Below are 25,601 nucleotides of genomic sequence, written 5' to 3' on the forward strand. Positions count from 1 at the left end.
ATGTCCTCCTTCAAACATCCCTTTGCACCGTTTATGTACTGACTGTCATGGAGTAGACATTTCTACCGCAAGAATACAGTTGGAAAATATCAAGTGTCCGTACGTAATTTGGTCGTCGACTCGCCCCTTGCTAGTAGAATTTCCGGTACGCAGTTGCTTTTCGCTCAAACGTTTAAGTGCTTCGACGATAGAACAACACACACAAGCACAGCTGTCATACGTATAGAATGGGGTCCCACTGTATCTGAATTATACTTTTCACGGTTTTGTGTTAATTTATCCTATTCATACCTTCACTGTTGCTTCAAAACTGTTCACATCCTCAGAAATATTTATCAGAATACTGTATACACTCTTTCAGTCTTGTTAGACGGACTCCACGGAGTTCGCAAATACATATATTATTTGGAAATGGACGTTCTAATAAAGAGATAGAGGCAAAAGAATGAGAACATACTTGTCAGTACGCTGTATTTGTGTAAACTTTCTAACAGTTATACATTTCTGCGATAATTCTTTAGACTTATGCTTAGAAAATTAAACTTAACACAATATTAATTTAGTCGCAGTAGCACCACAATATGAATAAAATGCCCCTTTAACTTTTTTCACGACGGAGTCACAGCTGTTGCTATGTAGGACTTTCAGACCTTTTTTCATCCCAAGATGCTTAGAAAAATTGTGTAGATGTACAAAAGCAAAATCGTATAAGGTGTGTTATTTCTGCTGTCTTAACATGTCATGCAAAGGCCAATGCTTCGTACTGCAAGACTGCAGCTTAAAAAAATTAAACTTCCTTCTATACATGTTAAGATATTCCCATACATGCTCTGCAGCAAAGGTTCAAACTACTACTAACACTTTTTGCGGCATGTTAGTCAGTACCGGTGTGTTGGTGCTTCCAAGAAACGTTGCCGTTGCGTGGAGAATGCTGACGACATGTTTTTCCAATTTTTAGATAGTTGAAGTATGTCCAAGAACAATAACTGCATTCACAAGATGTACGTTATCCACTCAGGCCAACATCCTTTATCTGTCGCTGAAGAGAGAGTTGCTGCCGTACGTAAACAGGAGGAAGGCTAGTGTGTGTCGTACCACGTGAACTTGTTCTTTTGTGTACCTACAATTTCTACCACTCTGTCCCAGACACTGCTCAAAGGAGTCAACCTTTAGTTTTGGATGCCGCACTCGTTAAGAGCATGGCACATACGGTCTCGCTAAACCAGTCTCGCAATATGTTGCTTCTCGCTATATGAGTAGCACTGATATAGGCACCGAACCTAGTTTTATTGCTGCTATATTCCGTTTAAGTCGAAAATGAGGGTGTGCTGTCCACATCCTAAAGAGAATAGCAGTTCTCTTCTCTGCGAGGAAAGTTTTAAATAAGTTGGCTCGAGCTTCTAAACCGCAGTTAAAATTTGCTATTTCAAACAAAGGCTCTCTCAGCTCACAGAGACAATAAATAAAGCTCTTCTATCTTACAGGCTGGTGTGCGTGTCATTTGATGACACCACTCTGGCGATTTGAGTGTGTGTGTGTGTGTGTGTGTGTGTGTGTGTGTGTGTGTGTGTGTGTGTGTGTGTGTGTGTCACTGCTTATTGATCTGAGCAGCATGTCACTTGACTGCATGGGGATGGATGGGCCTCGTTCTAGACTTCACCATCCCAGAAAAATCAGCGGTTGTCCCTAGGAACTGATATCTGAATTTCAGCACATGACCTCCGCTCAGATTCTTGGTGGAATATGCATGTTCCGTCCCGCCTGACGGGAGTTCAGCCCTACAGATTCCCTTATACCCAAGAAAACTAGGGGGCATGAAATTGCTTAGCTTCGTTTTTGAAGATCTTAAAACAAGTCGAAAATGCGTAGTTAGTAACTCCAGGTTCGAAGCAACAGATTTGCAGAAATTTTACACAGTGACTTTTGTGAAATTAATTCAAACAAATTAACCCATATATGCTCACAGGGTCAATAACGAGCCTGCTGCGACTCGTCAAGGTCAATATATTCTTACTGGTCAGGTCGGAAGATGATACGCATTTTTTAAAAATAACTGCCAAAATGTTCCACAAATGTAAACGTGCATGACAAATGCTTTGCAGAGTTTATGCGTAATGATTGTTTTATGTACCTTATCAACCTAATACAATTACTTAACGGTTCGTAACTTACAAATAATGACTGATTATAAACATTGATCAGCGGAAAATACGTTTCATTTCTTGCCATTTTCGAAAGCAGCTGTATATAAATTACAGTCGTTCAAAAGGAAACGCTTTTTGCGTGCTTCACATTTTTATTTTTCTTGAGCACTCAGACGCGCATTTCTCCTTAGTAGCAAAGAGTCTTCAGCGTGTAATTAATTATTTCTAAGCCAAACAGAAAACTGGTTGAAAGTTTGCACGTTTCCTTTTTATACGTAGAAAACAGTGACAGAACGGAAACTTGCAAACTTTCATCCAGTTTATCATCAGAGAGGAAGCTGTTTGGCTTAGATATAACGAATTAGCCGCTGATCTGACGCCCACTGAAGATGCCTTGTGACGATGGCGAAACGCGTTTGGGTGCACAAAAAGATGGAAAAAATGTAGAGCATACAAAAAGCGTTTTAGTTTAAAGCACTGTAATTGGTTCTGTTTTGATTATTCCTGGTCCACAGTAGTGTAAGATTTTGTGTGTCCTATACTCATTGAAGATCCACTCAAAAAAATCTTCTTTCAGAACTCACAACTACAAATTACTGTTACAGATGTTGTCTGTGGTCGCTAATAAATGACTTACGTGAAAATTATAAAACACTGTTGTAGAACACGTTCTGGGCATATGGGTTAAGAAAAGGCCATCAGTTTCAGGAATCTTCGTGCTTTAATGTTGCGTCCTCTCTGAACTTTACTGAAAGGTTAACTATCGAACGGTTATATTTTTATAGATACGTAAATTTTGAACCTAATTGTGTTGCCAGATATGTATCAATTTGTATTCCTCATTAATCTGAGTTTGCGGTTCTTTCGTACACGACATATTCATTGTCGAAGTAAATAAAGTATTAGCCACAATTAAACCCCTTTCTAAGATAATACCGTCAAGATACGTAGGTGGTCGCAAACATGGTTCTAATTCCCACATTTCAGAAACCATTCTGTCACTTATCAGTACACGAGCATATAAGGAGAACATTATAAAATTATGAGCATAAATATCAAGAATTAGTAGTACGTGGAGCAGTTCTCCTACTGAGTCTGTTCGTCCTTATTTGAACGTACAAAAGAGTGTCGTAGTATATAATACACGGGCTATTTCGTTACAAGCGTCAGTAATCATGGGCTTTAATCGCTAGACCACAGAAATAATGGTAGAGGCGATGAAAGCAATCGTTCCAATACAGAAATACGACATTATGTTCAGCCGATACAAAATTTTTCAGTGATATGCTGAAATTTCTGCCGTAATATAGGTGTTAAAATTCTAGAGCACCGTTCTTTTAGCTCTCAAAATGTTATGTGCCGAAGTTGGAAACCAACGATTTTTTATTTTAGAAAGAGATATTCACTCTGCAGCGGAGTGTGCGCTGATATGAAACTTTTGGCAGATTAAAACTGTGTGCCCGACCGAGACTCGAACTCGGGACCTTTGCCTTTCGCGGGCAAGTGCTCTACCAACTGAGCTACCGAAGCACGACTCACGCCCGGTACTCACAGCTTTACTTCTGCCAGTAAACAAAATGCATACAAAACTCTCAAAGAGAGAATCCCAGAGTGCCCCAGAGAGCATCCCAGGGTCACACAGAGAGAATCCCAGAGTGCTCCAGAGAGCTAAAACACTAAGAAGAATCGCTTCTCGGCTTTTGGCAAGATCAATGTGTAGAAATGTATATAAAAATATTAAAGCCATGTCTCCGCATTATCCTTTCTTTCAGGAGTGCTAGTTCTGCATGGTTCGCAGGAGAGCTTTTATAAAGTTTGGAAGGTAGGAGACGAGGTACTGGCAGAAGTAAAGCTGTGAGTACCGGGCGTGAGTCGTGCTTCGGTAGCTCAGTTGGTAAAGCACTTGCCCGCGAAAGGCAAAGGTCCCGAGTTCGAGTCTCGGTCGGGCACACAGTTTTAATCTGCCAGGAAGTTTCGATTTTTTTTTAGTTTAGTTTTGAAACATGAAGAGAGAAATCGGAAATAGTGAGAATGTTTGAAAAGTATTAAACTGGACATAAATTAATGCTCTCTGCAAGTGTCTCAATATTTTATCCAATCCAGATCGCTGGTGTACTATTTTTTAAGTTCCTGCACAGCAGAGGGATTCACGGAACAGCATTAATTACTTGCAAGTGCTGGTACACAATGACACAATGCTCTGCCACTGAGATTCAGCGGAAGTTATCCATCGATAAAAGTAACAACCGGGGTATCAGATGTTTACTCTTAGCAGAACTGGCAGCTTTCTGTTCAGAACACAGAGGAAGGAGGACATCTAATTTTGTGAGCTTATGAGATACCGAAGTTATATTAGTCATTATGTTTGTAACGCTCTCGTAAGGTGTGGAAATGTGTGGGTTAAAAAGTTGCCAGAACGCAAGCTAATGATAACATTAGTGATATTCTGAACGATTTCTGGGACTCCAGTCTGCAGTCTGTGTGAATAGGTCAACATTATTAAACAACACCATTCTGAATTAGTCATCGCTGATCGTATAAACATACTGGGTGATCAAAAAGTCAGTATAAATTTGAAAACTGAATAAATCACGGAATAACGTAGATAGAGAGGTACAAATTGACACACATGCTTAGAATGACATGGGGTTTTATTAGAACCAAAAAAATACAAAAGGTCACAAAAGTCCGACAGATGGCGCTTCATCTGATCAGAATAGCAATAATTAGCATAACAAAGTAAGACAAAGCAAAGATGATATCTTTACAGGAAATGCTCAATATGTCCACCATCATTCCACAACAATAGCTGTAGTCGAGGAATAATGTTGTGAACAGCACTGTAAAGCATGTCCGGTGTTATGGTGAGGCATTGGCGTCGGATGTTGTTTTCAGAATGTAGGTCGATCACGATATACTTGCGACTTCAGGTAACCCCAAAGCCAATAATCGCACGGACTGAGGCCTGGGGACCTGGGAGGCCAAGCATGACGAAAGTGGCGGCTGAGCACACGATCATCACCAAACGACGCGCGCAAGAGATCTTTCACGCGTCTAGCTTCATTCTTTGAACTAAAATAATCCGTTCCGTGATGTACAGCCGCTCTAGTGATATCTCCTGCTCAATCCATTCGGGGACTCCATCGCACTGGGGAAACAAGCCTCACGTATTCTCAGAATATTTTCGGTACCTTCCGTTAATTAGACTTAGCCGGGTTTCCTAAGATGTGTACTCTAGGCCCTTATTGGGTGTAAATGAAGCTCACTTACGACTCTTCCAATTAATCTATCTGACATCTCCGCAACGAGATTCATGTGTTTGTGTGAACATAAATATCTACGAATAGCTATTCGCAGGGTCTTCCAGTGAGTGATCGATGTAGTAGATTTCAACAATACATGGTCTTTTAGACTATTATATGATGCCGAGAGCGTACAGTCTACCTTCAAATGTAATCGTGCAATACCTTGCCATCACTTAACGTAGATACTATAACTTTAGGATGTACTCTAATTGACCTTCCTCAGATAATAAGAGTGATGTCCAAATCGTGCGCACGTCGTGGAGTCAATCAGTATTTCATTTTGTATATTAAAATGAAATCGTCAACACAGCCCTAAAGTAATACTTAAAAGTCAATCACGCGGAGTTAACTTCAGAAATCACATCACATTACTTACGATCCTTATTTACATCTGACGTAAAGTCAGTCAAATGATTCCTGTAAACCTTGTTTGTGGGTTTTTGTTACAGCATTTTTATTTATGCACTGTAGCAAAAATTCAAGTGTTGTCAATGCCTATTCTGTACACTGCCTTTCTTGCCAATGTTTAATTCCCTAGATCGCTTTAACATCTCTGGTTGCTAGTCGAACCAAGCGCATTGTGCTGACGTCATAGACAACTGCCAGAGGCCTACGCTACTGCCACGTCTCCCTTATGCCAAGTCATTGCTGTTGTCGGCCGTGGGTAACTGAAACTGATTTGAAAGGCAAAAGTTTACGACGTTCATGATCCCGTTCCTCCAGACAGACAACATCGTGATAGTAAGCTTGTACCTGGGGCAACATAGGAAGTTTGTCTTCAACCGTCTAACAATGGCCGAATGGTTTGATTTTGTCATGGTATTGCTTCCATCATGGATGGATTTTGTGAAAGTCGTCTTGAAGCGGACGTTGTAGAAACGCTATGGGCAAGCTAATTGAAGATGACTGTCATGTGACCATGACGAAGGGGTGTTCTTAGGAATATCGATTTTTCTTACATGATTAAAGTTTGAAAAAGATCTGTTGCTGGTGGTTTCCCCACACTTTGACAACCTCAAAAACACTCTTGTCAGTCGATGTAAGAAAATGCTCAAAAAATTCGGCTGAGGAAATTTAAAATCTAACAACAAAATCATAAGAGGATACGAAACTTGTATACATCCGCACGGGCCGGAAACTTGACAGTAAGCAGCGACCAACTCATCGCCTGTTCAAAGGTGACCTAAACATTTTTTTTTTCTTGCGATATTGCAGTGCCTGTGTTGTTCCGAATTACTATGCAGCGTCCCTTCGGGGATATATATATATATATATATATATATATACACAAAATGGATGTACGAATACAGGTCGTAAACGCATGGTTGAACGTTTGAAGTAATTTTTTTTTGTCAAAAGTCTCGTGATTGGGCTGCAAGTCTGCCCGTAACTAGGTGTTCAGGTTCTTGCTCCGAACGTAATTTCGCTATATTCTCAATAGGATAGAAAAATTGAATGTATAATATTACTCCGTCTATTTGTCGGAATTCTGTATATAGTATAGAGAAAAATACTGTGTTAACAACGTTTTCTTTTACACTGTGCTATAACGAAAGTGATAACGAAAATCCTCCATGCAATTGGTTGTGGTGTCGAGAAGGAACTTTTTCGGTGTACTTTTAAAGCAAACTTTATTTCTTCAGCTAGTTTTCATAAATACGAAACTAAACAAAAAACATTATTCCTCACAGCGTAATTAACACAATTTTGTTCCAGGGTCAACGATAGAGAAATGCAAAAAGACACTGTCCCCTCTACTGTTGCATGTTGTTTTCCTATTGTGTTCGGACAATTCAGACCAGTGAAATAGCTGATTTATAACAGCTTCTGTATTTTTTTTTTTTGCTCTATTTCCTTCTGTTCATAACTTGTCCCTGTTTTGGAAACCTTCGACCTTTTTACCTTTTCCCTGAATTCTTTTCCTATGTCTTTCTCTTGTCTCCAACTGCTGTCGATATTTCTTAAGTTCTATAAACCATGATGTCTGGGTTTTTTGTCAAAGTTGTTTTTTCTTTTAGCCTCTTGTTATCATTCGTTTTAAGTTGCCATGAAATTTAATCCTTCGCTTTCTTATAGCATTTGTTATACTCTCAGGTTTTTCGTAGAGCTCCTTGTTGCTTCTCAATTTCCAGATCCCATTTTTCATACTTTGGACCCAAAATTTTTCGAATTCTTCAAATTATTTGACTTTTTGACTGTGCTGATGTCGAGACATTCTTAGGCATAAGGACGCCCAGTTTTACTTACCACATTTTAATGCCTTAGTTTTGTATTAATGGATGAGGATTTCTTTTTCGTACATGTCCCTTTTTAAGTGGATTGCTGCTTCCATTTTTTCTGGCCCTGTTTGTGTTAGCTACTTTGTTCAGGGCATCTGGTTTGATTGTTTCTATCAGGTATTTAAATTCTGGAACTTAATTTATCTTTCCATATTTTGATTTCATATATTTTGGTGCACCTTTTACGTTGGTTATTTGTACGAATTTTTCAAAAAAATTTTGTAATCCAGTTTTTTCTGTTGCATCTTCGGCGATGTTTATCTGCTTTGCTGCATCTTGTAGATTCTCTTCTAAAATTGATAAATCATAATTAAAAGCTAAGCAATCATTTTCAAGGTTGTCACTTGTTCTCCCAAGTTTTCACTTTATTTCCTGCTCTCATCTCCTGTTCTTTTTCTCCAAAAAGCAATTGCGTAATGATGGAGGCAGTCCATACCCTGTCATGCACTTGTTTTAATTTCGAAAGGTTTTGATAATTCACGTAAAAAATTAACTTCAGAAATTTTAGTAGTCGAAGTTTTATTGCTATGTTATTTGCAACGTGCCTCTTGGCGCAGTGTTAAAGAGACTGAACGTTCGCTCCAGAGAAGCGGGATTGGAATCCACAATCTCGATCTGAATCAGCTTTTTGGAGGTTTCCGTGATAGAAAGTTTCAGTCGAATAGCGGTATGGTTTTCAGACAAATGATAGCGTATTTAGACTGGATTTCATTCACCCTAAGCTTGTGCACTGTCGCTAGTGCCCTCGAGAATAGCGTGGAGCCCTTTGGCGTAGAACTGGTGACTAAATCTACCGCTGCAAAAATTCAAATAATTTATTTTCTACGTCCATATTTCTCCTTTTCTCCATTCATTAAAAGGATGACACTGTTACAAACAAATATATGCGAACAGTTACGCAGTTTCATAATTCCACGCCTCGTGCATTGCTCCAGTCTTCATAGTGCAAAATTCATGTGTCACACGAATTGCACAAAAAAAAAAAAAATTGTGGACATAAGAGGTTTGCGGCACGAATTAACATAAAGTGACGAAAATTAAGGTAGGTGTAGTTCGAGGCCGCTCGCGATTGTTACCGTCTTCGAAAATGCGAGGACATTGCGAGTCCCTGGCGATCTTACTGTAAGTAAAAATTTCATGCTTTTGTAGTTCCCGAAGTGTACATAGTGGGTAGCGCGCACCGCTACAGCATGTCCGAAGCCTTTCGGCAAACGCGGACGACCCAAGCGCGCCTATCCCCTCCATAACACCGCTGTCACTTGGAACAGGTTTGCCGTCGTCCTTGGGACACACCGCTGCACGCATGATTTTGCTCGTAAGTTTATTTATTTAGACTTCTGACTATTTCCAAATTTTGTCGTAAAATCTGAGTATTTTCTCCTACAAGCACGTGTACAACACACATGATACCTGTATTTTTCTTCGGTATTCTGCTCTGAAATTAGTTGAGTCATTATTTTGACCTGAAAAAGACAGCAACTGTACACATGACGTCACTTTGAGCCATCTGATTTGTGCATTCTGGTGTCCTTCAAGCAGGCATATGTCTTCCATCAAAATGAAAGAAACAAAATAATTTTTACTATTCTTCTGGAAATAGATTTCTATCTTTCCAAGCAGATTTTTACTGTAGGTTATTGGCATTTTTCAACCTGTTCTGAGAATGCATCTCTAGTAACAAAAGTTTAAGTATATCTGTAAGCATGTCTAGATTTTTGTAATGTTCTAGTTTTGTTTCAGCTGCTGCCGGAGATAGTAACATCAGGGGAAGAAAAGAAAAGATGGGAGCAAGACCCGTGCAGATAGTTGTAGCTAAGGATGATCACACTTTTGAACTGGATGAAGCAGCACTTCAGGAAATACTACTGCAAGATCATGTGAAAGACAAGACTGTAGTTGTTGTTTCTGTGGCTGGAGCCTTCCGCAAAGGAAAATCTTTTCTGCTTGATTTTTTCCTGCGTTACCTGAAGGCACAGGTTGGTATTCGTATTTGCAATGATAACTGTAGAACAATTAGAAAAGGAATTGATGTTATTCACACTATTTGTAATTGTGCTCTGTGCTGCTCCCTGCTTCTTTTTCTCCTGAACTTCAAATCTGTCTCACGTTCAAGGGAAGCAAAAGTATGTTGAATTACCGACACATCATGTTACTAAACATTCATATGTTGTACTGCTACATTGTCTTGAAAGATTTATTTGCACAGTTCAGTTTTGTGTATGTATATGAAAAGAGATGTTACTTTGGAAATATTGATAATATTCATTGCAAGACTTGCTGAGCCTACATATTTCACAAATATGTTATGGTGCTATAGTGAGTGTGGAGTTACTTTTCCCTTATTATGTAAACAATTTGCCACCTGACCAAAATAAAGGTTATAACTCAACTGATGACCTCACTGTGGCACACTTTCCACTTAATTGTCACTTAAATATACAAATGTACAGCTGTGATTCGCTAAAATACAAAGAACTGATAAAATGTTTTACTCTTGAAGTTACATCTCCTTCTGAGCATTCCCATGGAAATTATGATGTACTGCTTGCAATAATTTTAAATTACGTCTTTTTGTAACATACTGATCACTCAGTATTTGAAAGTAAGAGCACTGAAATGTTGAAAAGGGTGGTGTCAAAGATCTAGACTTTAGATTCAAAGGTAATTTATTCTCATTCTTGAATGCATTGCAGTATTCCTATCTCAAATAGTGTAGCCTAAAACATTTCTTTCACATTTATTTTGTTACATTAGTTAGCTGAAATTTTAGCATTGAGTAAATATAAGCTGTATTTGATGAACTTTTAATTAGCAGAGATTTTTTAAAGGCCATTGCCACAGTTTATTTGCCCGACTTTCACATGGTTTAGTGTAGATATTGAGAGCTGTAATTCAGATTATGTTGGAAGTGTATACATAGTTTTGCCTAAAGCAGCATCTAATTCTATTTTGCCAGTAATTCCATATTTGACCCAAAATAGTAGCATGCTATACTAAGAGACATAGCTGATCTAGAACTAAGTTGAAAACTTGAGCGTGTGCAATGCATCCAATGATCTTCGCAACAAGATATTAACTTACTCTTCCTTCCTTGAATTCAAACACCTGTTGAACAGTTGTGGATCTGGTAATACCATACTGAGTGTCTATTTTTCAATACTTTCACACACTCATCTTGCCAAATTTTGGTGTGGTTTCACTCTCTCTGCTGCATAAACCCAGCACTCAACTCCTAATATGAAATAACACTTGGACAAAAATTTATCTTATTTGCAGGACAAGCAGTAGGCACAGATTTGCCTCTCCTCTCACCTTATAACAACTGACATTTTCATGAGCAGATTGATGACTGACTACAAAAAATAATTATTGGAGTATTGTTAAATCCAGGATGGCTGAGTGTTCACTATGTGCACATATTCTAAATAAGAACTTCGGGAAACTTATAAGTCTATTGTCTGTTTTGTTTCTCACACCCGAGAGTAGATGATGTCTGTAGGGGAGTCAATAAACACATTGTGTGTTTCCAATTTGCTCAGTTCTTTTGTACTTAACTCCTCTCTCAAATTAATGAAATTTTTCCTTCTGGTAGTTGTGGTACTTAGTCTCATGTTTTGATCAAAGTTTAGTAGTGTCTACAAAATTAGAATATTAGCAAACACACAAATTAATGTATATGACTTTCTGCTAACAGGGAAGAGCTGACTGGATGGGGACAGATGAAATGCCCCTGGATGGTTTCTCATGGCGTGGTGGTTCCGAGAGAGATACTACTGGAATCCTGCTGTGGTCTGAAGTGTTCATAGTGGATCTCCCAACTGGAGAACAGGTTTTGTTATTTTTCATACTATTATAAACAGTCCAATATTGGTTCGTAATTACTCCCCCCCCCCCCCCCCCCTCTCTCTCTCTCTCTCTCTCTCTCTCTCTCTCTATACCTTCAGTATATTACACACACACACACACACACACACACACACACACACACACACACACACACACACACACACATACTAGATTTACGAAGAACAGATCACAAAATAAAATACAAATCAGTTTTTGGTAGTGCATGAATTCCAGAAAATTGGTTTGAACACTATTTTGACAGCAACATGGGCAATTGTAGAAGATAGCATGTTGATATAATTATGCCATATTATACAAACTTTCTTTTTTCACAGATATTGGTAGCATTTGTTATGTAAGTGGAGAATTAATAGTTACGGTCCATGCTTAAACAACAGTGTTAATGATACGTACACTTATCCATCCTGTGAACTTTAACTTACTTGCAAAAAGTGAAGTTTTTTCACCGCTGAATATCCCAATAACTTCCTTGGCATGTTTTCATGTTGTGTTATAGCAGATAACCCTGACAATATGTCACAGTTTCAAAAAGTCTTAGATTTCAGAAGGATATGCAATCTATAATAATCCCTTGTAGGTTTGGCCCCACGTGTCATATTGTTAAAAGTATTTTGTCATTAACCAGTTCAGTAAGACATGTGATGGACATTTTGAATATATTCCATGCAAGTTTTACCCATCTGCCATCAAATTCCTGTATTTTATAGTGTTAGTAGTTCAGCACACACAAACTGATGAGTCAGAACATGACAAACACCCACCATGAGACTGAACACTTCCTGGTGGCTTTGCGGGTACTTTATGTGGTAAGGTAAGTATATAAGTGGAACAGAGATGATTTGGGAATCATTTTTATGGGCTGCAAATGAGTAATTCCACTGACATAAGTGACTTTGATGGGGAATAAGCGTCTTGTAAATGTTGTAAGCTGGCTGAGCATCCACAAGTTACTACTGTGGGCATCTATGGGAATTGGTTTAAGCATAGAGAAACCACAGTAAGTGACAAGATGTGTTATGTCCTTTCCTCATCACAGAACGCAGAGGCTTTCCAGCACTGTCAGGCCGATTGCCACAGCTGTCTGTAGCAGATCTGACAATAGAGTACAGTGCTGGTGCAGGCATAAGTTTTGTGGAGCGCACATTTTTGAATGTGAGACTCCTGTACAGATGACCCACATGTCTTTTTGTGTTGCCTCAACATCATTTACGATTGCAGTGGGCACAGAATCATCAATATTAGACTATGGATCTGTGGAAATGCGCTGTCTGGTTGGATGAATCACTCTTCTTCGTTAGAACAGATTGACGGTCATGTGGATACGCCATCATCATGAAAAACAGCTCCACAAAACATGCACCATGCCACAGATGCAGGCTTTTGGGGGCAGTAATACTCTATGGAGTACATTCACTTGGGCTTTCATGGGAGCTATGGTCATATTCAAAGGCACCATGATAGCTGTGTGGACCTGTTGAATCCCTTGATGCTTGATATCTCCCCTGATTGTGATGGCATCTTCCAGCAGGATAACTGTCGTGTCACGGGCCAGGAATCGTGCAGTAGTTGTTTGAGGAGTATAATAAAGATTTTTGGTTCATATCTTCGTCACTAAATTTGCAGGGAGAGCCTTTATTTGGAATAGGTGGTATTACGCCCAGTACCTTGTTTCATGAAAAGACTGAAGTTATAATCCGGAGACTGCATGCCTCCAGCCATCTTCCCAGACATAACACTTTTCAGTGCAAATCGTTACGACCCTGGGAATTGTCCCTCCTTGGCAATGCCATGGGAGAAAAGCAAAAGCGAACGACTTGGAGACATTCCCTTCAGTTGTACCTAAACATATGGGGAATCCTCTCTCTGTACTAAGCCAGTGTTCTTTATGGGGAATATTGAAAGCATATTTGGTGAACTCTCATCCATTTGTAAATTACGAAGTAGGTCAGTTTTAATTTAGATGAGATATCCTACCCACTGCGAGGCCATACTCTATTGTAAACAGCTTGGTGATATACCTCAATACCGTAACAACGTATAAGAACCTAAACATAGTGCTGGATATAATTTTTCACCAGGATGTAACATTGCAAGTGGTTTAAGAAGCAGGTGAACACTTGGGGAAGCGAAGGATCCACATTGTATGTCGCGTATTATAGACTATTCCAGCTTATGCATTCACTTGTGAGCTGGGGAGCACTCACTTGCCCTCAGAGCACTGCCTCTCGGCTGTGGGCTGTGGTTATGTGAACACATCTGCAGTGAACGAGGATACAAGTGAAGGGGCTGGACGGAGCGTGACATCATGAAAAACAAGCTGTAATTCAAATCCCATCATGAGCATGGCTTTTGTTAAATTAGTCTAATTGTAGTGTAATGTACATGAAATTAATCAGAATTAAAATTTGAGGGCCACAAAAATGTATTAGCTGGTAAGGGGTGAGCAGCCTGTTTGGAAATGATGAACAGAACAAATTATCAAGTAACCTTTGCCCAACTAACAAAAGATTATGTACTTACAGATTTTTTTGTGAGACTGATGCCCTTATGTGGGGTGATATCTTGTTTGTTGCAGCAATGCACAGCATACCCTTCATTGTAGGTTCGTGAAGCAATGATCTTTCCCTGTTTATTATCCTCTTCATTACAGAGAATAGCTGCTCACAACAGTATATTGACCTGACCATGCACGTAATTCCAGGTGCATTCCTTTGAAGCCGAATGAATGTTTCTGCTGTTGCATTTTGATACCATTGATACAAATTCTGACTATTGTAGTACCTGTCGTTTAACAACATTGAATTTTGTGTGTCAGTCAGTTTGAATTACATTATGGGTGGCAGGTCATCAGGTATAACTGAAAAAGGAGTACTGAAACACTGCAGTTTCTTCTCAGAATATGTCAGTTATTGTAACCATGATTCAAAACTATTAGCTGATTAATTATAAGTTGACTGTTTACAAAGGGGAGGTCAGCAGATAAATTTAGAGAATTGAGGTATGTGAAAACATCAGATCCCAGTTCCCTATTTGCCTCTCAAATAAATGGAGCTTATCTCTGAACACCCTGTGTTTGCCATGTGTGTAGTATCAACAAAAATTTTCCCCCTGTAATGACACATTCAGTGTATTCACATGCAGAATTATCAGCCAGAAAAGTGAGGTCTGATATCTATTTTGATTCTCTGAGGCAAGGAATTTCTTCCCCTTTCATGTCTAGAAACAAAGCAATTAAGTCACAAATAGGAGGAGGAGGAGGAGGAGGAGGAGAAGAAGAAGAAGAAGAAGAAGAAGAAGAAGAAGAAGAAAAACGATACTTCCGCTGATCCACTGAACAGTGCAGTGGTAAGGCCATACTTAACTTCAGTGTCTTGAAAAAACTGTTCAAACTGATGGTGGCTGTCTCTGTGTGTTTGTACAAAATTCAGTCACTTCACAGCAGTGTCCATTACATGACAAAGTTCCACAGTTTCATCACACAATGCTTCCTGATTTATGACACAGTTGTAATAGGTGGTGGATTTGAAGTGGTGAGGGACACAGTGAAGTGCCAGTCAAACAGCGTGATGTTCTAAATTCCTTTATTTCGGCTCCTCACTGTGGCTCCATACAGGAAGCAGCAATGTGGCTGTGGCATCCAGTGGCCTCATCTGTGATTTTTCCCCACACTGCTGACAGAGGTCAGTATCAGCCGGGCAGTGGCATGTGACACAACTGCCTTTGTCGACAGCAGCTCCAGGGCCGGGCAGTCTCGGTTAACCGCAGCCGCATATATTGTGGTACGACTTGCATACCGTGCACTGCCCAATAGGTGGCAGGCATGTGATGTAACGGCATTGGTCCACTGCCCCGCATTGATGGCCAGCATGCTGATGCCCACGACCAGCTGTGGTCCAATGTGGTGGTGCCTCCAGGTCCTGTGGTTTCAGGGAGGACTGTTGTGATGGAGAGTCAAACCGTGGTCCAGGAACAGCATTTCAAATGATGCCCCTAGGCAATAGAGATGCGATACTAACACAACTGATTTTAATTAGAAATGGCTAGGTATTTATATGCTTCAGAGCTGAGATCATGTAGGCTTTGCTTCATTATGTGGCACATAGACTAAGCATTTTGGTGGCTGCTGGTTTGCGAAGGCTGCCACCCTCCCCTGCTTAGGCACTGCTGTGTCAGCTGTTCCCACACCTCACCAGGCCATCTCGCTTCGCATCGTTGCGACAGCCGTGTTATATTTTGTAAGATGTAATACTTTTGCTTGCCTGCAGTTGGAGCTACTGCAAACCATTTCTTATTTTGCATATTTCTGACCAAATGTGGTCTGTACACTACACACGGTATGCTGTAGCTCTCTTTTTCCCATGTCACTCTTCAGTTCACTTTTTAAGCAAGAGACAAAAACTTGCTGATGCCCTTGGTGCACCATCTGTGGCCACAGATTGAAGGTGTTTCCATGAGAAATTCATGACGTCCATATACTCATATATGGCTCCAAAAATATTGCACCTATTTTCACATAATCCAGTGTCTTTGTATCCAGGAGCTTATCCATAACTTGCACTGCATGTCCGCAACACACACAAAAAATAGCAAGTTGAACAAAATTGGGTATATCTGTGCTCTTACTGAGTGTGAGAGGAGAAGCTGTGAAACTCTGAGCTTTATTCCCGTGTTGTGCCTCAGAAATCAGCTCCCATGTGAGAATTAGATGAGACACCATTTGCTTTGAGACACAGACACCTTCAAAAGATTTGATACCCTTGGAAGTTTGCATTCTGCTACTGCTACCAGGCAGCATATAATGAGAGGTCCCAAAGAGAATGGTGTACCAGTCATTGCTATGATGGGAGTTACTTTGTAATTCACAAAAATTACAGCTTCAGCTGTAATGAATAAACACATTATAGTAGTACTAGAAACTTATTACAGTTCTAAAAAAATCCTCATTCACTGTATTTTCTTAACTTACATCTTCCTCAAATTAGAAAATAGTTCCATGCTAGGATCCCCTTCTATTCAGTTATAATCCACTGCGTGAAAGCAAATGTAATGATGCTGTAAATTGTATTTGTTTGCAGAAAGAAGCATGTCGTGACACAACAAGCACTGTGGATGTCTGTCTGTGAAGAGATATGTTCCTTGTTACAAAATAGGCAGTGGACACTCGTGGCTGGACTTTCTGTTGCATCCACAAGAAGTGCATCTGTGTACTTGTGCCCACAGAGTACTAAGACGCGTGACATCAGCTCACACAATCACCGCAGCTGCAAGCTGAAGCCGTGAGCAGTCCTGCCTACAGGTCACTTGTTGGAACTGTCGGGTGTACATAGAGACCCAGCAGATATGGGGAATTAATCCTCACTTTTGAAGGGGGCGTGCTTCCGGAGGTGGTCAAATTTATGGTTTACCAGTGCAATTTGAAGCCACGTTCTAACCTCCAACGTGGTGCATTAAATACCAGTGCTTTGGGCAGAAGTCTTCCTGGTGTACGTATAATCACATTTGTGAGGACAGTAGCCAGCCATTTAATGAAAATTCATCCTGTGCGCTACTACCTGTCTGTCAGTTGCGGGAACCGCCACCTTCCTCGATCTCTGAACTGGGCTACCCAAATTGAAGAATGCAAAATACAGAAATATCGGATCTCAGATTGCCTCTCATATTTTGAAGGTTGGGAAAAATATTATGGTTTATATCTTGTCTTCATGATATCAGCTTCTGCCACTACTGTGGCCAGGTCGTTGTCAGTATGTGTCATCCATCATAGACCTCTGGTAGTTGTGCCAATAAACTATACCACAGTTCCAGCAGCACCACCTGTGCAAACCACTCCCTACACCCAGCCAAAGAAGCAGCATCCTCCTCTGGTGCGTACCAGTAACAGGACTCCCTTTCAGGAACCTTCTTCTCATATACCTAATGACCAGAGTCCAGGACTGCTCACTGGTCTTCCTCTCCTACTCTCACAACGAATAAGTCTTGGCAAGACTCTCTACTGACAAAAGCAGTGAAATAGGAGAAAACTGAAATCTTGGGAGAAGGCTACTCTGGTGACTGCAGAGATGCCGAATCCCCCTCACATCATCAGACTCTGAAACAATATTAATTGTTGTTGTTGTTGTTGCAGCCCTTGTGGTGCAGACTACACAGAGTTTGAAGATTGTTACATAGCCCCAATTTTTGGGTCTCCTCATTGTTGGAAAACTTGATACAGCTGCCCCATATTTTTCAACTAAATCTTAAGGTTTTCTCAGTGTTACCACAAGTTCTGGAAATCAGGGAATTTCAAATGTGTCGGGGGAAATATAGGGGAAATTTGAAAAAGACACTGGAAAAAATCTGGTTTTTTTCTCTCAGTAGATGAAATGGTTTGTTTACTGAGATGTCGTGCATTGTCACTGGCTGGATGCAGCTGAGTCTGTGCGCCGCTTCCGTACTCCCTGATTCTTTGTGCATCTCCCCTTTCTACCACTCCCCTCAGCTTGCAGTCAGTGCTGCCACCACTTGTTGCCGCTAGCCTAGCAACTGCCGACAAGAGGTAGACAGGCGTGAGGGGTATTTGTGTGGTTCTGATTCTCAGAGACTGTTGATGCAGAGGCTGGAGATGGCAGTGTGCATGAGTACTCTCTGAGTGATTGTGTGAATGAATGTGTGTGTGTGCTCTAATTTTCTGACAAAGGCTATGGCCAAAAATTTAGTTGCAAAAGTGTGATTGTCTTTTCTGTGTGCCTGTCTGCAGCTCAGCGATCATCTTTATGGCCAGTTGCTACCTATCCTCATTAGTAGGGACCGAAAAATGTAGCATCTATTTTTGGCAAAATTTGCATCTATTTTTTGCACAATTTGCATCTATTCTTGTCAAAATTCATGTCTATTTTCTTTGTTTGTAAATGATTAGATGCACAAATTTAAAAGGTCGTCATGTTACCTGAGTGAAGACGGACAAATTATTAGTTCTTTGTAATTGACTGTTAAAAAGAGTGCTGATTGGGAATTTCCGACTCGAATGTTTACTTTTGCAAAAGCTTCAACACCGTTTTGTTGTGAAAAGGCCTTTGTTTCCTTAGTTTCGCTATATTTAAGCTTTCAAAACTGATTGTAACTGACAAGACACTTAGCATAAAGTAGTAGATTTTTAATGTTTGGGGAATAATTTCAGCACCATCAAAAAACGTTACAGATTTTGTTTTCCAATCACTATAGGACAGATGGCAGGCACTATGGCTAGAGTTGCAGATGGCAGAGAGTGTAAACAGACTAGAATTTTGACTGCCATAGGGGAAGGAGCGGTGCAGGGAAACAAAACCCACCTCCATTGCTGCACAGCAACCTGCAGCAGAACTCTCACATTGTCACAGGGATCACCGATCTCTTCTGGTGTTGTAAGGGTCGTAATCAAAATCCGTGATGTACTGGGATTAGTCACTTCCTTTATTTCAAAATAAGAAAATGAAACAATGAACAACAAGCAGAACAAAAGCATTTGGGGATGGCTACTGCGCATTTGCTTGTTGAAGTTAGCAGAGTATTGTTAATGACGTAGTTCAGACCAGACCTCTAGTGGTGTCCTGCACAACTACAGTTAAAGACATCAGCCACCTAATTTGCCACATTAAAACTGTCCGCATTGTCTTATCTTTTGAGCTTTCGCAAACAAATGTGTGCATTTCGTTCTTATAAAATGCTAGATCCCATGGCTGAGTACTACGTTTCACTACACAAGTGTATCTTAAACGGACCATTCAATCGTCCACAATTGGCATCGCACCAAATCATTGAGCATATTAATACATTGTTGTGTTCATACACTTCATTTTGCACGTAGGTTCTTGCACACGTTATCTTTCCAAAGTGGGCTTCGCCACATAATGTATAATGCCAGTAACTGCATTTTCGATATTCTATGCAGGAAATACAGCTATTTCAAACTGTCGCTGATAAATGGCTCCTCTGGATACAATTCACTATGAAACGGTGTCTATTAAGTAATTTTGCATTTTGAGGCAGAATTTATTTCGCATTAATCACAAAATGCGAGTTATTCCGGTCCCTACTTGTTAGTATTGAGTCTCGTAGTATTTGCGCAAGTTATCTGTTGCATGGATTGATCATTTCATTAACATGATTTCTGTGAGTAACTGGCCACATGAGTGGACTTCAATAACGGGCCAAAACCGCAGGTCATTTCTGTGGGTATTTCTAACAGATCAGGCGTGTCAGTTTGAAGTCCATCATTTCCCACTAATGTACCCTGCTTGTTGGATCTAGTCCCATCGATCTGCCCACAAGCCAGGTCTATTTGTGTTTGACGTAATGCAGCAGATTTTTGTGGTTTATCCATGAATCCAGGAGAGCAGTGTTCCTCAACAGTCCAGAGGCCATGGGTGATGGATTTCAGGAATTGCGACTGTCTCACCGCAAGTACATTGTACAGTGCAGCATTTTTTAGACATTTTATTTATTCCAGTACATTTTTGCTTTCGAAAGTAGTTTATATATTACAAAGTATGGACAATAAAGAAAACTGTGTCAGTTCCTGGCAGTTTGCACACTATGTACTCATGTATTTCATGAAAGAAAAATCACAGAGTACATGTAAAATGAATATAATAGAGGGAAAACTTCCACGTGGGAAAATATATCTTAATACAAAGATTCTGTAACTTATCAAACGAAGGCGTTGGTACATTGATAGAGACAATAACAAACACAAACACACACACAAATTTCAAGCTTTCGCAACCCACGGTTTCTTCATCAGGAAAGAGGGAAGGAGAAGGAAAGACGAAAGTATGTGGGTTTTAAGGGAGAGGGTAAGGAGTCATTCCAATCCCGGGAGTGGAAAGACTTACCTTGGGGAGAAAAAGGGACAAGTATACATGCTTTACATATGTCTGCTTGTGTCTGCATATGTGCGGATGGATATATATATCTGTGTGTGTGTGTGTGTGTGTGTGTGTGTGTGTGTGTGTGTGTGTGTAAGTCTTTCCACTCCCGGGATTGGAATGACTCCTTACCCTCTCCCTTAAAACCCACATCCTCTCGTCTTTCCCTCTCCTTCCCTCTTTCATGATGAAGCAACCGTGGGTTGTGAAAGCTTGAAATTTGTGTGTGTGTTTGTGTTTGTTATTGTCTCTATCAACATACCAACGCTTTTGTTTGGTAAGTTACAGAATCTTTGTTTTTAAGTACATGTAAAATAATAGACATAACACTGTGGGTAATAATCAGCAGTAACGAACATAGTAGAACCAACATTTTGTTGATGGGCTCTATAATGTTGGTTTATACTACTCTTCTCTGCCTTATACACTTCTTTCAAGAGACCTACTTTTTTCTGAAATCAGTGAAGGTATTTTAATTCTGTCTTGTGACTTCAGTGAAATGCGTATTTTTGTCACCAAATGGGTTTGATTTTATAATATCGGTGGTCTTAATGAAACACACATACCATTTGGCTTGCTTTCTCGATCTAAAAATCTCCATTACAAAAGATGTTGATGTTAGCACTTAAGATTTTTGCTAACACATTTAGAAATACAGAAGTCCGTACATTTTTAGTCAACTTATGTCTTTACTTACTCTAGAGATCTCAAAATCTGTCAGGGGAAAATGCTAAAACTTGTCTGGGAATCTGGGAAATATCAGGAAATATCACTTGGGGAAACTTGTGGCATGTTTCTGCTTCCTTGCCAACACATCTTTGGTTACGGATCACACTACTCAACTTGAAAGATGACTGCTAGTGTTATGGCTAGGGCAACCACTTTGACTTCAAAATTATTGGATCCAGTCCATCATCATGGAGTAAGACCAGTCATTGGTGCCCTCTGTACTAGTCCTGTAGACAATCTTCTTGCCAAAGCAAAGATCTTACCTCTCCAGTTCTGGTGGCACCAACTCTTGCTCACTTATGCAATCGCTATCTGACAATTTCCTAATCATCCAATTTATCAAATTCTTTTTGGATGCTAGAATCAATGACCCCCTGACACCCACCCTCCTCAAGGCCCTCTGCCAGGACCTCTGCATGACCCCCATAGAACGTGCATATCTATGGTTGGATGACTTCTACCAAGGCAGTAATAAATTATACACACAAACCTCCATCATGCATCACTCTGTTTATTAGCATAAACTATTTTAAAATCCCAACAGTAGTTCCAAGATTTGCCTTCATGCACAGACAGAAAAATGCAGCAAGGGACTTCAGTTTATAATATGTAGTGATACAATATTTTAGATATTATTTTGGAGGGGACTGGGTTGTTGCAATTGGGCAATTTCCTGCTGTATGCTGAGTCCCTGTCAGTTGCCTTGATCATCCCTTTTTAGCTCAGTTTTAATTACTTTTGGAAGTGGTTAGGCCTTTTCTATGCTGTGCCTTATTTTGTTTTTTTAGGGGTAGCACTGTCATTAAGGGAAAACCTTATGGAAACCCCCCCCACACACACATATACCAGTCTACTTGTTTCTTATCACCTTATTTTATTACTATAGGTCCAACTGATGTTCATTACCATTTATTAGCCTTGTCACTTTTACTATAACGAAACACCCAACTAGAAGGACACCTTTCCTCCATAACTGCTTTAGCCTTTAATTGGACAGGTGGGGGTGAGATGCTGTTGATTATTATGTCACCACAAGTGAGCACTTGGGGGGCCAGCATACTGATCTGACCCATATACTTTTACCACCCTTCAAATTATTTCTCAGCTCTGACATTAATATTGCTTTCAATAGCTTTGTTACCACTCCTACATGCTTTCATAATTTGATCAGATTTCTGGCTGATGTCACTAACTGAAGATCTCTTGACTGAGGGTCTGATGACCTCCCTGTTTGGACCTCTGCATCCACATCTGCACGTACAGGACTACACTGTAATTCACACTTAAATGCTTGGCAGCCAATCAGATTTGCCTGATTTGAACTCTGTGGAACAAATCTGAGATGCCTACAGGCACCAACTCTACACTTACAAATCAATGTCCTGTAATTTATGGAATTTTGTCACCTGTGCATAGACATCTGCCACATACCTCCGGAAACCTACCAAGAATTTGCCAGATACGTGCCATACGGAATTGCTGCTTTATTGCTTTCCAGAAGTAGACCTATATACTGTTAAACCAGTGGTCTTACTGTTTTGGCTCATCACTGTATAAATCTGTACAGGCTGGACAGTGAAATGTCAAGTAAGAGTCTGCTATTCTAGGTCACTGAAGTGGTGTCCGATTGAAGTACTTGCACAAGGCTGTTGAGCCACACACAATTATTATCATTATTATTATTATTATTATTATTATTATTATTATTAACAGCAGCAGCAACTGAATGTAACCTTCATAGAATGCAATGATACATTCATTAAAATATTGCTTTGTTTGGGTAATAATTTTAATTTCTGTGTTTGTATTCTTTCTCCTGTCTATTTCATATGTGTCTCTCCCAAGTAACATAGTGTTATCAACTAGCTTACAACATTTTTTTTCCTCCTTTCCTGATGTATTTGTCATTTAGCTTTGAATTTCTCTTGCTGGTAATAAGGCCTTTTTTATGTATGAGCTATAAAGTAAGAAAGCTAAGCCATACGGAGGAAAAGTTCAGCTCAAAAATTTCTTTGCTCTGAAGTTTGTTATTTGTTATTTTGTCTTATGCATTATTGTTCTTCCAATTCACCAGGTAGCAGTATTATTAATGGATACTCAAGGTGCCTTTGACAGTGAAAGTACAGTGAGAGACTGCGCAACAATATTTGCACTTAGCACAATGGTCAGTTCAGTGCAAATATACAATTTGTTGCACAACATACAGGAAGATGATTTACAGCATCTGCAGGTAATAATTACTATATGTGGCAGTAGTAGTAGTAGTAGTAGAGTTTGTGGTGCTTGCATCTTCCATTCTTTTAAAAAGTGCTTGTTGGTGTAGATAGGGAAGCGAATTTAGGCTTGACAGAAAAATGGTTGTTATAGCTGAGTTGTGCAGGTGAAGATGACCACTGTGTGTGTTTTATGGAGAAATATATCACTGGTGTACATAGAAAAGGAAAAGAAGAGAGATGGTAGTCATTTTTACTTTCTTTTAAAGAATTTTTTCCCATTTAAGAGTATTTGATACTGCGAAAGTTTGATACGTAGAATTTGGAGGGGGGCTGGAGGTATGAAACAGAAGACTTAACTGTAATAAATAAAATATATCTTGTGTTGAAGTAGTTTAATGTAGTAAGATGTTAATGTTACACATACTGTTGATGGGTCTTTCTCTTACATGGTACATTCATTTTGGTAGTCAATATTAACTCACTGTTAATTTGCTGTTATTGCAGTCTGGAATGTTGCTGCAAGTTCACTGTCATTTTACATTCTTACAGTTAATTTCCCCATTGCTTCTCATTTAATTTTGTGTAAGAAAATTCTCATACATATATTTCTTGTGGTATGAATTAAATATGACCAATGACCAACAAATTTTAGCTGGTGTCCTTGTCTTGCTTATTTACCTACAGTGTTATATATCATGCTGTCGTTATGAGCTTCGGCGATAGAAAGCAATGTGACTGTGTTGATTCTGGACAATGAGATGTACTGCAGTACACATTGAAACAATATTCACTTTTGCGAAATAAAAAGCAATAATGTAACATTGTTTCTGGTATGCTCATAACCTCAAATTAGGAATTAGGTTAATGTTTTCAATGGGAACAATATTGCATGGTGTACTTTACAAATGCTAGAACTAATTAAAGTTTCTACTACAACAGCTGCACTTTAAATAATAGTTACTACTGTAACATTAGTTATGCTGTATGTTCAATGTACTTAGTGAATCCATTTGGTTTCACAGGCATCTGGAGAGTGAGGTTCCATTACGCAGTAGTGATTATTGCTTGCTGTTTACATTGCTAACAGTGACACCTTACTTTAATTGATTTAGCATAAGACATCAGACTTCAATTACAGCGTCAAAACATTCGAAGGTCTAGGTTGGAATATCAACAGTTATGGAAATGATAGATTGCTACTCACCATAAAGATAAGATGTTGAGTTGCAGAAAGGCACAATGAATGTGTGCCACACACATTTGCTGTTTTATTGTGTTCCAGAGGTAGACCAATACACTCTTAAATGCGTAACGGTGATGAAGAGAATGAGGAAGTAATAAGGTAGCTGGCAAACAGAAGCAACTTCAAATGAATTCTTTGTGAAAGTAGACACACATTGTACTGAACCAGAAAATCCATCATGGTTTTACTCCTCTTCTGGTAGCTCTTTTTGGTGGAAAGGGGAAGGGGGAGAGATGGGGAGACCAAGATAGGTGATAATGACAGCAGTTGGCAGACTGTTCTTGGGTTATGGAGAAGAGCAGGATTCAGATTCCTGTAAGACGAAAAAGATTTTGGTTTTATGTGCTTCCTTAAATCACTTAAGGCAAATGTCAGGGTGGTCACTTTGAAAAGGGCTTGGCTGATTCTCTTCTACATCTTTGTTACATTTGAATCGGGCTCGATCACTACTGACTTCAGTGTTGATGAGTTGGCAAAACTTAATCTTTCCCTCCTTTCCAGTGGAGTGAAAATTCTGGAGGTCAAATTTGAAACATTAATTGCTTTTGAACAGTAAAGAAACATAAATCGGTAAGAATTTAAAATGCATTATGCATGCAAGCACATGATTTTAATTAATGTATGCTAATACACAGTCGGGCATATTTATTTACTCTAAAATCATTTATTTGTGAAAACATCTGAATAATAAATGAAAACATAGAACACCAAGTGTTGTGACACCAATATAGTTACCATTTCAGGAAATACCTCTGACCTCAGAGTGAAAACATTAAATATATTTAGTGTTCATCCATTTCTTGTCCATGTTTATTCTTTTGTTTTGTACATAGCTTTTGTAGTTAGTTCTTAGTCTCCTGTAAGACATTAACTGTCTGTTTTCTGCTTAAATTACACAGTACTGTTGCTGTATAACTTAAAACTCAGTGTAAAGTT

The 25,601-nt window shown here is 39.5% G+C and overlaps 1 protein-coding gene across 4 annotated transcripts in view; it reads left to right on the forward strand.

Moving 5' to 3' along the window:
* The window catches only part of LOC124619345 (atlastin), a 134,288-nt gene that overhangs the window by 77,081 nt on the left and 31,606 nt on the right, over positions 1–25,601 (forward strand). For 2 of the 4 annotated variants that reach the window (XM_047145790.1, XM_047145703.1), the window contains exons 2-4: positions 9,469–9,704; positions 11,423–11,557; positions 23,281–23,436. In XM_047145790.1, the coding sequence (XP_047001746.1) occupies positions 9,469–9,704; positions 11,423–11,557; positions 23,281–23,436 (527 nt within the window). Of the gene's footprint in view, positions 1–8,933; positions 9,044–9,208; positions 9,358–9,468; positions 9,705–11,422; positions 11,558–23,280; positions 23,437–25,601 lie in introns of those variants that run through there. The other 2 variants (XM_047145960.1, XM_047145874.1) reach the window with 2 other exon arrangements.

This window comes from Schistocerca americana, chromosome 1 (genome assembly GCF_021461395.2).
Source record: "Schistocerca americana isolate TAMUIC-IGC-003095 chromosome 1, iqSchAmer2.1, whole genome shotgun sequence".
NCBI classification, from domain to species: Eukaryota; Metazoa; Arthropoda; class Insecta; order Orthoptera; family Acrididae; genus Schistocerca; species Schistocerca americana.